The following is a 15,223-nucleotide window of genomic DNA, read 5'->3' on the forward strand; positions in this document are numbered from 1 at the left end:
TGACGGATGCTTAGGTGTGTGTGTATGTATGTTTTGAATACACTTCTTAAGAAGTCTGTTTATGTGGACTAGTGCAGGTGAGAGGTGTGGGCACGTGTGTTGCCGAAGGGCACTTCCACAAAGGGAGGTGAAAACACACACGTGCACACACTGGGGGTGAAAGGAGGTGTGTGTGTGTGTGTTCTTTCATTTAACAGAAGGCCATCAGTGAGTCATTCTCCCAAAGAGCACCCTTGGGTTCTTGCCTGGCTGACACACGCAGTGGCTGTCTCAGAACAAGGCTTACTGGTCAATGTTTAATGCTCCATAATCGGTTTTACTCACCAGCACAGCCTGAAGGATGTCAATGCTGATTTGAAGCCCTAGCAGCGGAGGCTGACCACTGCTGCACCTGGTCTTTTATTGTGACATTTCAGTTAGGTGTAATTCATATTATCCGCTGTGAGAGGTGTTTTCTGGCAATCATTACAAGGATTAAACCGTCCAGGTTAAGACACACAATCGTATCTGCAATCCCCTCTTACTTCTCCGTGTCTACTTTACTTAAACCTGCCCAGACACGATCACAGCATATCACACGGATATTTGACCATGACATTGCGCTGAGTTACTTCTTACCTCTCTGTCTTTTTCTGCTCTCTTTCTCTCTCTGTCTTCACTAGAGAACCATGAGCACTGTGGAGGAGGAACCGGATCACATGATACCATGAAGACAAGCCTGCAGGTCCTGCGCTGCCAGCTGCTGAGTGAGTAAACCCAAGGGGGGGGGGACATCCAGGGTGATGCCTTTTCTAACCACAAGTATCGTTGCATTTGTTGCAAGAAAAAATACTCCTTTATTGCTGGAGACCTGATAAATCTTCAGCCTTCAGGGAACCTGTAGATACTGTATTTACAGTGTTGTATCCCCTTAGTTCTAGTTCTAGTCTGTGCTGCTTTAAATTCAGAGGACACGATCACGTCTCTGTACACAGCTCTGGCAGGCCACCAGCGCAGAATGTCACATGAATATGGAGCACGGAGGGTCAGGCTGGGACCCGCCAGACTGCTGGACGGTTAGCTAAACAGGCTGGTGATGATATCTGGTATGCGCCCCCGAGCTCCACCTCAGGCCAGCGGAGCCAAAGGCTGTCTGACAAATCGGCCTTAATCCCTCAGAAGTGATAAACTCGGACTGGACTGCTGTGAGCGAAGTGCTCTAAGCTGTAAACAGAGGTGGAGCGAGGTCACGTCACAGCAGTTTGATCTAAGGAAGGGAAGTCTGAGTCGAAACTGTGGGCTAGCTTTGCATAGAGTTTATATTAAGACCGTATTTCAGAGCCGGTCTTTCTTTCTCTGAGAGCATGGTGCTCTCTTTTACTTTGCGGTCAGTTTTTCCTCGGGCACATTAACACTTCCATCAGGGTTGCCTCTTTTACAGTGTGCAGAGCTGAAAGGCCCACCTGAGATCTCTGCCTCTCTGCTATAAAGAGACATTTCTCACTTCTCTGTCTGTACCAGCCATCTGCAGGAGACGGATGTGCCTTAACATCCTCAGGCTGCATGCAAGAGAAGAGATGCTGCAGATAGAGGAGAACTGAGACGGATGATGCCGCTTCATGACAGGTGACAGAGCAGGAAGAGATTTCCTCTGTGTTGTTTTTTGTTCGGAAGTCTTCTGCCTTGTCAGTGCTCCCGATGTACTTAAGCGAGCATGTTGTGATGACATTATGCTCCGAAAACAATGCGGAGAAGTTACTTGTTTCTAAAGAATTTAGGTCTTATCTGGCAGCTCTGGCTTCAAAGTAAGTCAGTTGTTTGCGAATTGTGTTTTGAAGTCGGCTCCTTGGGAGTGTGAATGAGTACAGAAGGCTTGAGTAATCCTCCAGTCTGACTTTGTCTTGTCTTGTATGGTTGAAGTGTGTTGTTGCAACAGTTTGTGGTCTTTTTAAAGCCGCTAACAACAGTGAAAATGTTGAAATCTTCTGTAAAGGGGAAATTATTGGCAGTGTCTGTGACTGTAATGGAGTTGTATAACTGCAAGCCTACAATTCAGTGTTCTCCCCAGATTCCAGACAACTTCCTGTTTAACGTCTCTCCTTCCTGTTGCCACGGTCAGTCGCGTAGCCAAATCATTATACCGATAAACGGCACAAGGACTCTTTGTTGTTCTTGTTTTCACATTCTCCCTCCGTCTGATTCTCAGATAAACGTGTCTCGGTTCAAAGCCGCCGTGACCCGACAAACAATTTGCGGAGCATTCAAACAGGAAGCCATTATCCTGTTACGAAAGCTTTTCCCTCTTATCTCAGGGCTCACATCTGTAGCGCCCTCCCCGCTCCGCCTCTTCGCCCACTCCGCCCATCCAGTCCTCCTCCACCAGGACGGTTCCAGCGGTCCACAGGATGTGCCCTATCTGTCTGTTTCCCCCCACGGGACAGACACCCAGAATGGTAGAGGAACACACCCAGAAGCAAACCAAAGGAATGTGTGTGTTCGTGGTACCTCAAAGATGACTCTATATATATATGTATACGCCCAGGACATGTATACGCCTCTACATGAGGATGACCTCATGAAGCGCAAGGATTTATTATTGTCATACAATACAGGAATGTACATTGGAATGTCGTTGAGTCATGAAAGAAGAAACTTGGTATTCTAAGTTGAAAAAACTGCACCCGTGAAAGATGAGTGTACTCATACAACATCGTCAAACAGAAAGGAAAAGCTTTTGTTTCCTTTTATGGTGAAATGGGTCATGAGTTCACCAGACTCATCCAGTTTTTTTTAGCTTTACAGTTTCACGTATTTCATTTTAACATTTGTTCTTTTCTTTACAACCTCAACTGTTGATAACAACACATTTCATGATTGATATGTCTTGTTTTCAAACCGTATCCTTGTGTAGTGAGAATGACACAACCTTTATTTATTGTTTTAGTAACAGTGACAGGAGGAAGAGGAGGATGATGATTAGCAATAGTAAGAACAGTACCTACGCATACATTTACTGAGGCTCAAGCTCTTGCAGTGGAATGTACATTTACTAAGTAAAGTACTTAAAGGACCAGTGTGTAGAATTTAGGGAGATGTATTGGCAGCAATGGAATATGATATTCAAAACTATGTTTTCATTGGTGTATAATCATCTGAAACTATGAATCTTTGCGTTTTCGTTAGCTTAGAACGAGCTGTTCGTATTGACATAGGCAGCAGGTCCTCTTCGCGGAGTATACGCCGAGTTGCACCGCCATGTTTCTACAGAAGCCCAGAATGGACAAACAAAACACTGGTTCTAGAGGGCGCAGTTCTCATTTTTACTTTTACTGAAGGCCACTGTAGTTCTCAGACACGCGTTGAAAGAGAGGATTGAGCAGCGGGGTATTCATTTAGATGTAATCTGCAACCTCACCACTAGAAGCCACAGAATCCTACACAATGCTCCTTTCAGTACAATTTTGAGGTACTTTACTCAAGTATTTCCATGTTATGCTACTTTCTACTTTTGCTCCAGTCAGGCGGCAACCTCTGGGTCTGAAAAGTGAAGCCCATGCCTTAAACTTGTCAGCACGGTGCGACCACTCGGGTTGCAAAAAGAAGTCTGATTGTAAGTCTATGAGAAAATGACCCTAATTCTCACTTGATTTATTACCTCAGTAAACATTGTGAACATGAGTTTATGGTTAATCTACTACAGTTATTTGATAACTCTCTCTCTCTTACTTTGTGATTTATTATTATAGATTACTGTGTGCTAGCCAACAATATTTAAAGTAGTCAAAATCAGCCCCACCATTGCCAGCTGCAACATTAAAGCGATGCTTAATGCATCACAATATGTCATCCTATAATATACATTATTCTGAAACGGTGGCAGCAGAAATATTGCTATTGGTTGTGTCATTATGGTACAGGAGGTGATAGTAATAGTACTGTAGTACTGTTGGTTGCTGTAACGGTAGTAGTGGTGGTGATAATGGTGCAGGTAGTATTGGTGCTAATAGTACTGTTGGTATATCGGAGTGAGTCCGGGCCGATAGCGCTCTGTCCAGGCGTGATAATCCAATCTTACCAGCAGTTAGTCAGACAGGTCGGCCTGAAGCTGATGGATCTGATCTGTTCCTGTGGCTCGCTCTCACGGCACGTCAAAGTTTAAAATTAAAGGTTTGGACTACCCTCAACAAAACCCCCCATTTAAAGCTTATGATTGCTTTGATTTGGGTTTGTCAGCCTTTATCCTGGACAGTGAGGTATGAAACCCTTTGTATTAGGCAGCAGCGCCGTGGTGTGTGTGCGCCGGTATGATGTGATAAAGGCTCATTGGTATTCTGATGAGCACTGTAGATAAAGCCTCTCCATTTGCCCCGAGGGATTTAGAGGGAATCCCATGGGGGTTTGTCTACTGGTTGTGATTAGCATAAACGAGGCTAAATGGGATCCATGGAGGGCCGGCTGGACGGAGAGGAGGACATCCTTAATTATTGGTTATGGTTTAATGCCCTGGGGCTTTCCAACCAACAGTAATACATTCTATCCTATTGAGTAATGAGGTGGACATACAGTGATTCCCTTTAGTTCTCGTACATTTACTTCTCAGGCATTCATGTATTTATTCAAAGCAACTTAAAGAGAAAGTGTAGGCGGAGGGTTTTTCCCAAGGGCACATTGACTTAGTTGTTGGTAGACACATACTGTTTATATTTATCATTCGAACAGCATCAGTCTAGTTCATAGATCAGGTAAATCCTAAATAAAACCTTACAGGTGCTGGAAAACTGTTTAGTACGTTTTATAAAGAAATGTTTTGATTGTGTGGAGGTCTTCATCCGGTTTACATTTTCATGAGGACCATAGTTATTATTCAGGAGGATGGAGTTAGATTCAGTGTTTATCCACCATGATTTTAATCCTGGTTGTGGATGGAGGTCTTTAGACCTTAATGCTGAGAAATACAATTTGCAGCAACTATAAATGACAGTTGACTCAGATTAATGAATATAGATCTTTGAAGATGAAGGTGCGAAAATACATTCAGCTATTGCTTAACCTTTTCTTAAGTAATTAAAAAACCTCCACATACTTCTGACGTACGTTCAATCTTAATGCAGGTTGTATCACTGTGTTGCAGTTTCATTTATTCATACATGTGACCTTGGCCAGATTTTCATGGACTGCATTCATTTTGACCCTCATACATCCGGTTATCCTTCATTCCCGATCATGCCGCCTTAGCAGGGAGATGACGGAGCAGTAGAAGTTCAGAAGTACAGCCTGGTGAACCGTCACGAGTCCTATTGATGGATGGTTTTGCAGCTCCTATTTTTGGCTTCCCGTAGAGCCTCCAATTCGAATAGTGCCACTGCCAGCTGCCCGCTGATGATGTGACACAACCGGCCGGGCTCCAACACTTGCCTCATCGGCAGATTGTCACTGTCGAACCACATCTTTCTCCATTGCATGGAGCATGAGGTGACCCCTGGAAAGAAAGATAAATATCCCACCTTCCACAGCAAATAGTCCCCCGCCCCTCAGGATTGATGATGCAACCAGGTTAGTGCGTAAGCACCGATAGCCTGCATACCACACAATAAGTGCTCCAGTATGATTGATTAGTGCGCCTGAACAATATGGTTCTTCCATGGCATAAGTCTCATGCAGAACTTAATCAGCGGGAGTAAATGTTGTGTTGTTTTTTTTTTACTTCACCAGTGTAACTTTAGATGCAGTGACAGTCGCTCTGGTCCCTGTCCCCTGACATTGAGTCTAACAATGAATGATTGGTGGGACAAAGCCTGCATTGGATCAGTGCGCAGGATCCTGCTTTGCAACATGATTTATTGATGTCCCTGATGGCATCAATTGAGGACTTCAACGAATGTCACCGGGTTCCTATTCCTCAAGAGAGCCCTAATTCAGCAGGTTTTCCTGCATAAATTGCCCCTCCCTCCACACAACCCGAGCATGGAAAGCAGACGGCATTAGTCATATAAATGGGGGCATAATCTCACAGTAATATCTCCTGGGTGTTGTTTGTCTCCATGATATGAGCATGTGCTATTCTGAGGTGATCATTCAGCTGGGTGGTACAGATAGTGAGGGCAACAGGTTGGTGTGAGCGATAACAGTGTGAGCTGTGAGTCTCCTTCCGGTCCAGACAAGGACAAAGGCCTTTAATTCAATGACACCATTGAACATTGATCACCACTTGTTGTTGTTTTTGTTTGTCTTCTCTCGAGCAAAGATTCAGAGGTGTCTTGTTGTCCGCCTCCTCTTTTTGCGTCATCAAATGTTTCAAAAATAATATGCCTCCTATAATGCTCCAATCTCTCACATCTTATTTTCCTTTGAGTGCCCTTTTTTTGGACCTTGATGTGCTGTGTCTTATCCAACCTTTTTTCCTTTTGTCTGTGTCTTATCACTGATGAAACACCCACACATCTCCCTCTCTTACTCCCCGCTACACCTCCTCACCGCACATTTTCCCACCCTGCCCGACCACGCTATCCTTCCCCTTTTCCATCCAATTTTCCTACGTTCGTACCGTTGCTTCAACTCAATAATGGATGTTCATAAAGCTCAATTCACTTCTCGGGCCTTTTCAATCATTTCTCCAGTTAATTGACCCGCGGTGCCTGCTCCCCACCCCCCGTTGTGACAAATTACACCCATTTGCGTCAGTGTGCAACACAGTGCCTGTGTAGGAACACACGGATGCTTATGTAATCCCTGCACATGTAGAATTTTAGCAATATAACAGGTCTAAAATAGATGGATTTCTTGTTTCCAAACAATGAAGGTTGAAACACATTGCCATAATATAATGATAGCGTGGATGGATATTTTCATTTAAAATGTAATGTAATTCGTTGGCTGACTTCTGCTCTTAGCATGTGTAAGAGATAAATAAAGACGCTGTTGTTATTCGACATGTTACTCCTAATGAAACTCCAAGTCCTGTTTATTGTTTTTGTTATTAATCTTCTAAATAAGGCTAGCCGCCATGTTTTTTTTTACTATGTTGTGTCGTTACCTGCATCACTTTGTCACTTTAGCTAGCTGACTAACTCTTTGCAAAGCTTTCAAGGCTGAACACAGAAAAGTCTCTTTCACAAATAAAGCAACTTAAAGGAAACCAGTCAAATGACTGTTAAGAGGTACATTTATATGCCACTCTTTCATAGATATATGTCAGCTGTTTTTGTAAACTTCAATTTTTGATGTTGACACAGTTTTCAATTTCTGTCTCCCTGAAAAATTACAAGCGTTAACAATGTGATTTTTGTTTTCTCATTCCAAGCCATCAGTGTGCCACATCTATCAGCTGTCACACAGTCAGACTGATCACCACAGCATTGATCGCAGAGTCTGACAAACGCTCATGCATTCCATGCAGTAACAGATTTTGTACAAATGCTATTTTTCACTCTGAGCTAACTGGGAGGTGTCTTTCTTGGCACATTTTACATATTCAATCTATTACATTTTTGCAACACTTTCATGCAGTTTTAGGCACTTTAAGAATCGCCTCATAAGCTCAAAGTAGTTAATCTTCTACCAACTCACTCATACGTCGCTTGGGAACCTGTGTAAAGTCTTGTTGTTATGACCCTCAATAATGAGAATAACAGCGTCTGATACAGAATCTGTTACTAATGAATGCACTAATGAATACATGGACAGTCAGATGTCTGAGTGCAAGCTTACTTTAAAAGCAGATTCTCCTCTTTAACATTTTAGATACGATCTTTAATAAAACATGATTTGACTAAATTGCAATGTCCCAAAATGAATATTAATCTCCAGGGTGAAGCCACACATCTGAGTTTCTGATCAGACAAAGCGGAAGAATGTGTTCCTGTTTGTGTGTGTGTGTGTGTGTGTGTGTGTGTGTGTGTGTGTGTGGGTGTGTGTGCCTGAGCATTAAGTTTGCCCATCTTGTTTGTAAAGGGTGCCTGGGTGTTGTGTTTTATTCAGTACGAGCACAGTGTCGGGTTGCCAGGTTGTAGCAGCCAGGTCTGGGTACTGATTGAAGGTACTCAAACCGGGCCACGGCATTGTCAACATCCTCCCTCTTGATTTGCCTCTTTAATCTTCTTTATCTACATTTGTTTGCATTGATAAACACATTCCTCACTCTACGATGCTTGCAATTGTCAGTATTTAATATATTAATCCTATGATTTGGACGTAATAATGCCTTTATATATTGTTTACATTTTGTCTTTTTGTCTCTCTTCCTTTGTGTTTTTATTCATGCACCGTCCTCCATAATAATTTGAGAACTGTTTTTCTTCTTTTGAGCACCTCTAAGGGCCTTATCCTCTAAATGTGTCCTAAAGTGACCACTATTCACATTTCAGACGATCAACAATAGCCCAGATACTTAAGCTTTGATAGCTTGGGTTTGTCTGTGTTCCATTTCCCTGCCTAAAGGATCATCTTAGGAGGGACAAGCAGTCATAAATCAAGGGATGGCCATGTGCGTTATCTCCTCAGATATGAGTCTGGAGTGGGCTCCGTGGATTAGAGACGTGACAGGCTTGGTTAATGGAAGACGGGGCCTGGACCCTCTGTGCTGATAGTCTGTGTGATTGAGTACGGAGGAATATGATTAATGATTCAGAGGCTCAGTTTAAATAGTCAGTGCTGTGGGGTTCTGCTGCTGTGGTGTATTTGAAATCGCCCCCGGTGAACAAAGAGGATGGAGAAGCTTTCTATGTCAAAGACATTTCAGATTACTGATATTGACATTCGCCTGGGCTGTTGTTGTTTTTTAAAGTTCATCATTTTATGACATATTCTGTCCCTTTCATTCTACATGTTCAACAGACCTTCTCACCTATTCTCCCGACTCCTTCTCCTCTGCCCCTCTCGGTAATGGAAACTCGGTTTCCATAGTTACTGAGCACCATTATAAACGTTGGCCACGACATCTGGGTCACAAAGATAGCTTCAGACTCTGTGTGTTTTCTGTGACTTCTTTACTGTTTGTGAGTTCCATGAATACCAAAACAATGCAGTCTTAATCGTTATCCTTAATGCTCTCTCTAAAGCCCCCTTAAATTTAAGGTTTTTCGCCTTTTTTTTTTGCACATTTCTTGGAGGCTTTTCTTGTCACAAGCATGGTGCATATTCAGGCCCATGGTGTGTGCATCTGTAAGAGCTAAAAGATACTTATACTTACTTGCTTATGCATTCTCTGGAATGGCTTTAATCCAACATGCCAGTCTTTGGTGAATGACGTTGGATCTGTACAGATCCAGGCCACCTCAGCTCTCTGACATGCTTGGAAAGAGACGGGTGAGATTTTCATTAGGTTGCAATACAACCTCACTGCTAGATACCACTGAATCCTACACATTTCAGTGAGTGTTTTTAAAGGATAAGTCTGGCAATATTCTTGTCTTTATGTCAACAAATCCCATGAAAAGAAAAAACAAAACAATGAATTGATCCCACAAACACCATTTGTTGCTGCTGTCCTGCATCCATCCAACTAAGTTTACATTGAATTAAGTTTACATCCTTAGTAGGAATGAATGCATGAGTGCCACAGAAAGGTTTGGAAGTTGGAAAGTGTTTAGACAACCTAACAGATTGTTGGTTTTGGTCTTTTCATGGGATTTGTTGAAAATCAAAAAGCAACATAATATTGCCAGCGTTATCCTTCAAGCAATGAAGCAAAAATGGTTGAAACTAAATACAAACAAAATACAAAATAATGTAGAAACTTTTAGTCTCGCGCCGTCTTTGTACTGTTCAGCATCGTGTGGCGAAAACATGCGACTTAACGTCATTCAGACAGGAATTTAGTCAATGTTAGCTTTGTGTTCCTGCATGTTCTGTTCTCAGCTGAACGCATAGAAACCGCCCGCTGGGAGCGTTTCACTAATGTGTCACATTAGCTGTGTTTAACAGTGTCAATAAGGGATGGAGGGGCGGGAGCAACGGGGAAATTAATAAGCCATTGCACGTTCTTCCCTTTATGACTTTCTTGCTGTCTGGATAACATAATAGGACCAATATTCCCCACAGGCACCTGCTAATGGCTTGTCTCGACACAGCCTCTGTATGGGATTGAGCTTGAGATCTGTCAAGTTCTCTGAGATGGTTTTAGCATGTTAAGTGGGCTATTTTGACACTATGACTGTCATGAATCTGTTCACTGTAAAGAAAATATCAACACATTTTGTCTGATAAAGCAAGTGACGATTTCTAAATGCATTTTTTACTTTATTATTTGTTTCAGAAAATGTACTAACTCAGACAATCTATCAAGACATCTAATTGCACAGTACTGAAAATGATCAAAACTATTAAAAAATCCATTAGAAATGTACTAAATTAACTTTTCTTCAGTGTTATCTGGAGATTGAAATCAAATAATTGCTTGTTGTATTATGACCTTGGTAAAAAAAGTGAGCTCTTTAAGAATTTCTGCAGAGTAACTAAGCTTGAAGATCCTTCTGTCTTAGACATGCATGGGTACACACAGTGCAACTCGCGTAGTGAATAATGCAGTTGATAAAGAACGAGGTGAGTGACAAACACCGGCGGTTCAGTAGATAAAAGGCAGGGGAGAATAATGAATGCGAGACAAGACTATGCGTCTCCATTGAACACCTGAGTTTCAGTTTCAACTGCCGGGCTGCTCTCTCGCCTTGCTTTGCGTAGCAAGATCCTTGAGGGAAATAATGTGAAGACAGACAGACATGCTGAAAAACACACCCACAGGGGGAAAAAAACCAATAATTCATGAAGCTAAGAGGATATTCTGCACCGTCATCCTGTGCTAATCGCCAGCTTTCTCTCTCTTTCTCTACAGGTGTCCTAGCATTCCTAGCACTGCCAGTAGGACTGGTGTCATCAGCACAGGAGCTGTACCTCAGCCAGACATCCCAGGACCCCGACTCCATGGCAGCCGCCCACAGCAGCCCCCTTTCTGGCCCCGAACCTTCCCCTCTGGACTTTCATCAGGAAGGCTCCAGTAGCGGGGAATGGTCATCCAAAGGAGGCACTCAACCCTCAAACATCATCCTCCCTACTGTCGCCCTCCACCCTTTGGCTCTGCCTCGCCCAGCCCAGACTTTCAGCCCGACTCGTGACGACCCTCCCATCCACGACGCAAGCACTGTGAGCGCTGAAAGTCATGTGAAGCGGCCCCTGGAGCCGAGCTCTGATGTTGTAAGCCAAGGCCACATGCACAAATTGGTCAGGGTAACTCAAGTCCATAACCCAGTTACTGTCAGCACTAACCAGGCCAGCAGCAGCAGCGTCCTTAAATCTCCCAGCACAGCGGTCCCAAATATAGATGTGGGATCTACTGCCAGAGAAGCTCCGGCTCTAATGTCCAGCTCAGACAGAGGAGATACGCTTGCTTCTCAGCACGTCGAGCCTCAGAAGTTCAGCGTGGAGGAACCCACCGACCCCAGCCGGCAGCGTGTTCCAGATCTCGAGCGCGCCTCCCTTTCCTCTCCATCGATGAATGCTGACCCTGCAGCAGGCCTGAAACTCAGGGAGCATGTTCGGGGCGTCTCAGAGCGCCACGCCATCACCCTGAGGGAGGTGCATTCGGCGAACGAGCCCCCCACTGAGGAACTGGTGATAGACCCGAAGGACTCTGTGACTCCAGTCGAGAGCCCACTTGAGAAGCTAACTTCCACCCCGTCCACTCCAGCGCTGTCCACTGAGCCCGAACTCAAGACACCGAATCCAACAATCATCCCAAACAACCACTCTGCACCCAACGAGACCACCACTGAGGAGGATCGTGGTCTTGTTGTTCAAGGTAACGGCACGGACAATGCCCCTCTCGGACACTGGTTGGGGAACGTGACTGCATATGGAGGGCTGCTCCCTAACAGCAGCTCAGTCGAGGAGGCGCCCGCTCAGGGGAACAGCTCGGAGCCCCCCTCCACTGCCAGCGGGAACTTCCTGAACAGGCAGGTGCCTGCCACCACCGAGGACCCCTGGACGCCCGGCAACAGCTCAGGCCCCACCGTTGACTCCCCGCTGTCCCGCATGACCATCTGCCTGAGCAGGATGGACATTGTGTGGATCGTGCTGGCCATCAGTGTGCCCGTGTCCTCATGCTGTAAGCAATGTTATAGCAGCGGTGAAATTGAATGAAAGTAAAAAAAGTTCCAGATTACTTGGCTGACTTTAACAACCTTGAAAGCCTATAGTTTTGGTGCGAACTGCCTCGAGATATCAGCCGTAGAGATGCTTGCCTTCTTTCCAATATAATGGGACTACATGGCACTCGGCTTGTGGTGCTCAAAGCGCCAAAAGAAATACATTTTTAAAAACTCAACAGCAATGTCTCTTTCCATAAATCATGACCCGGTTACTCAAGATAATCCACAGACTTTGTTGTGATTAGTTTCATGTCGGAACTATTTTCTTTACATGAAACGGCTCACAACAAGGACTGTGGACACCCGAGGTCACCGAAGAGTTAATCTGTAGTAAACTATTGTGATTTATTCATTTCACAGCCACTTGTTTTCTTCACCTTTCAGGGTTTAAAGGTGCTTCAGTGAGTGATCTCGCTCATTGTTTTAGAATGCCTTTTGAAAGCCCCCAGACACCCTTCAGGACTCGATCCTGTTGCATTAAACTGGAGAGAGTGCAATAGCATAATAACAGCAAGACCAAGAGTATTTTAATCCAGCGGTAGAGTTGCACCTTAGGATTTGCATTGTGGTCTGTTTGAGATGGAGAAATAAGGATTTCTTCCCCTTTGATAATAAATTATTTTCCTGTGTGATTCCTGAAAATGTCTCACTGAGAGATTGGCTGCATGTGTTGCTTTAGATAGCCTCAGAATGACTACACGGCACACCCACCAGTAACCAATATTTTAGGGTGATATTTTTCCTTTCAAAAACCATTTCTTACAACAGTGGCGTGTTGTCGTGAAACATGGCTGCCTTTACCTATGCAGCGAGTGTGGGCGCTTTCGGAGGCTATTTGAAGCAGCAGCAGCTTTCAGTCTCTCATTTTCCCTTCCTGTCTTCTGCCCCGCTCTAGCTGTGCTCTTGACTGTGTGCTGCATGAGGAGGAAGAAGAAGTCATCAAGTCAGGAGAACAACCTGAGCTACTGGAACAACGCCATCACCATGGACTACTTCAGCCGGCACGCTGTGGAGCTGCCCAGAGAGATACACTCTCTGGAGAGTGAGGTACAATACTGCTGGCGCACTGATACTCTATTAGTGTACAGCGCTGCACACAGAGGCGGAGGCACATTTACTTGATGTTTCGCTGTCAGTCAGCAGAATGGTTTTAATGAGTACGGAAACAACAAGAGGATCCATGTTCACTCCCCCCTGTCAACAAGCCCCGAGGCCTGCTGAAGCATGACACTGTATCACTGCGATTTACAGAGATGCCACTTAGAACAAGCAAAAAGAGGAATTCCCTATCAGTATATATAAGAATGCATACTGTTGCTGAAGAAAAAATATGAATATGAGTAAATCTTTTTTTGTTCATCCCGTTTATTTCTGCCATTTTCCAATTATATTTGGTCTGATATACTGAGAAAAATAACAAGATAAGATTTTAGTTTTTAATGCATTGCAGCGCCATCTGGTGGAAATGGTACTATATATCATCTATCACTATATATGTATCATTTTTGGGATACATATATACATGAAGTTGGTTTTAAATGTGCTATCTACCTCCTCTTCTTCCCCATATCATTTTGATTGACCATTATTTTGCTCTGTTTGCATGTATTTGTTTATCACCGTCTCTCCCGTGACCATTTCACTGTGTCTTCTTTCTTTTACTCTTCATCCGTCGCTCAATTTGCATTCCTTTACCGCCTGCGGGCGCTTCAGGAGAGGGAGGCTGCGGTTGGATCATGTGTGCGATGCCCCTGGTGACACCCAGGTGTTGTTCTCCCCTCCTCCTCCTCCTCCTCCCTGCGTTACCTGTCTTTGTAGAGCAGCAGCCTCTTAGCTTCTCCTGGTGATTTAGGTAAATGACGAGCGCTCCAGGAGACATGATCATAAAACCTAAAAATGACAACGTTAGTTTGATTTGATTGGTGATAAAATGGCCTCATGCTGTAATACAAATAATGTAGCTTTTCACACCTCCCTCCTCCCGCACTGCCTGATTACTGCTGACTCACCATCAACAACTATCTCTCCATCCCTCCGTTTCACATTAAGTCCCTCTGTTGTCTTGTTTCCTCTGAGTCATCCCTCCCTCTTACATGCCTGTTCATCTAGCTTTGTCAGGTATCTTTGTTCGCCGTCTCCTTAAAAGCCTCGGGCTGCACCGAACCCATATTTTATTCTGTTCGCTTCCACACTAGATGGTGTGCTCACTGTCTGTAGAGTGACTTAGATACAGTTAGACTGCAGCGTGTTGCCCTAATGGTGAGCCCTGAAGCGTGAATCATGAGTTACAGCTATTGTTTAACAGTTTGCAACCTGCGCTGATTTCTTTCTTCTTCTTCTGCGTGTGCATTTGCAGGATCACGACACCTGTCTACCCCCGAACGGAGACTACAGCGGCAGCAGCGTGGTCCTGGTTAACCCTTTCTGCCAGGAGACGCTCTTCATCAACAGAGACAAAGCTTCTGCCATCTAGAGACAGGAAAAGAGCGACGCCGTCGGATTCTCCTCTTCTACTCCCCCTGCTGTTGTTGTCTATTTTATAAATGTGCTAAATATTCAGAGACTTTGACTTTATACTGTACATGACAAACACAAAGAGGCAACCTGAGAGAGGAGTGATGTGAGCAGACACTCTTTAAGGATGCACCCGCATATTTTTCTGATGTACATTTTCTACAAAAGGCTTAATTGTGATAAAAGGTTTTTATTGTCTTTATAAAATGCAGATTATATGTGGTTTTGTTTCATTACAGTGGCTTGATGGTGAGTGCACTGTGGATGTTGCCACATGAAATTTGCTTTAGAGAGAGAAACGTGCTACGAAAACATTGAAGCTGTTCTTTTGTCATTTTATTTTTCCTTTAAGATCAATCCCAAAATACTTATAGCCTGTTGAACTTGAATATAGCACCTACGTTATTGGGGGGGGGGGGGGGGGGGGGGGGGGGGACAGTGATACTGCACGTGAGATCAGGGCCCATATCTACCAAACTGAGAAACACATTTAAGAATGATTTACAGAGTAATTCTAGAAGCAAAGAATAAGACACATTTATTAAGCAACTTACATCAAAGTGTAGCAGGAACCTTTAAGATCAGCTCTC

The 15,223-nt window shown here is 44.0% G+C and overlaps 1 protein-coding gene across 1 annotated transcript; it reads left to right on the forward strand.

Moving 5' to 3' along the window:
* The first annotated feature begins 662 nt into the window (after nt 1-662).
* On the forward strand, nt 663-14,952 carry tmem108 (transmembrane protein 108). Its single transcript, XM_079181138.1, has 4 exons — nt 663-746; nt 10,808-12,076; nt 13,015-13,166; nt 14,476-14,952. The coding sequence occupies exons 1-4, from the start codon at nt 707-709 to the stop codon at nt 14,590-14,592; spliced, it is 1,578 nt and encodes a 525-aa protein (XP_079037264.1). The 5' UTR covers nt 663-706; the 3' UTR covers nt 14,593-14,952.
* The last annotated feature ends 271 nt before the right edge of the window (nt 14,953-15,223 follow it).

The sequence above is a fragment of the Pholis gunnellus genome (genome assembly GCF_910591455.1).
Source record: "Pholis gunnellus genome assembly, chromosome: 20".
Classification (NCBI taxonomy): domain Eukaryota; kingdom Metazoa; phylum Chordata; class Actinopteri; order Perciformes; family Pholidae; genus Pholis; species Pholis gunnellus.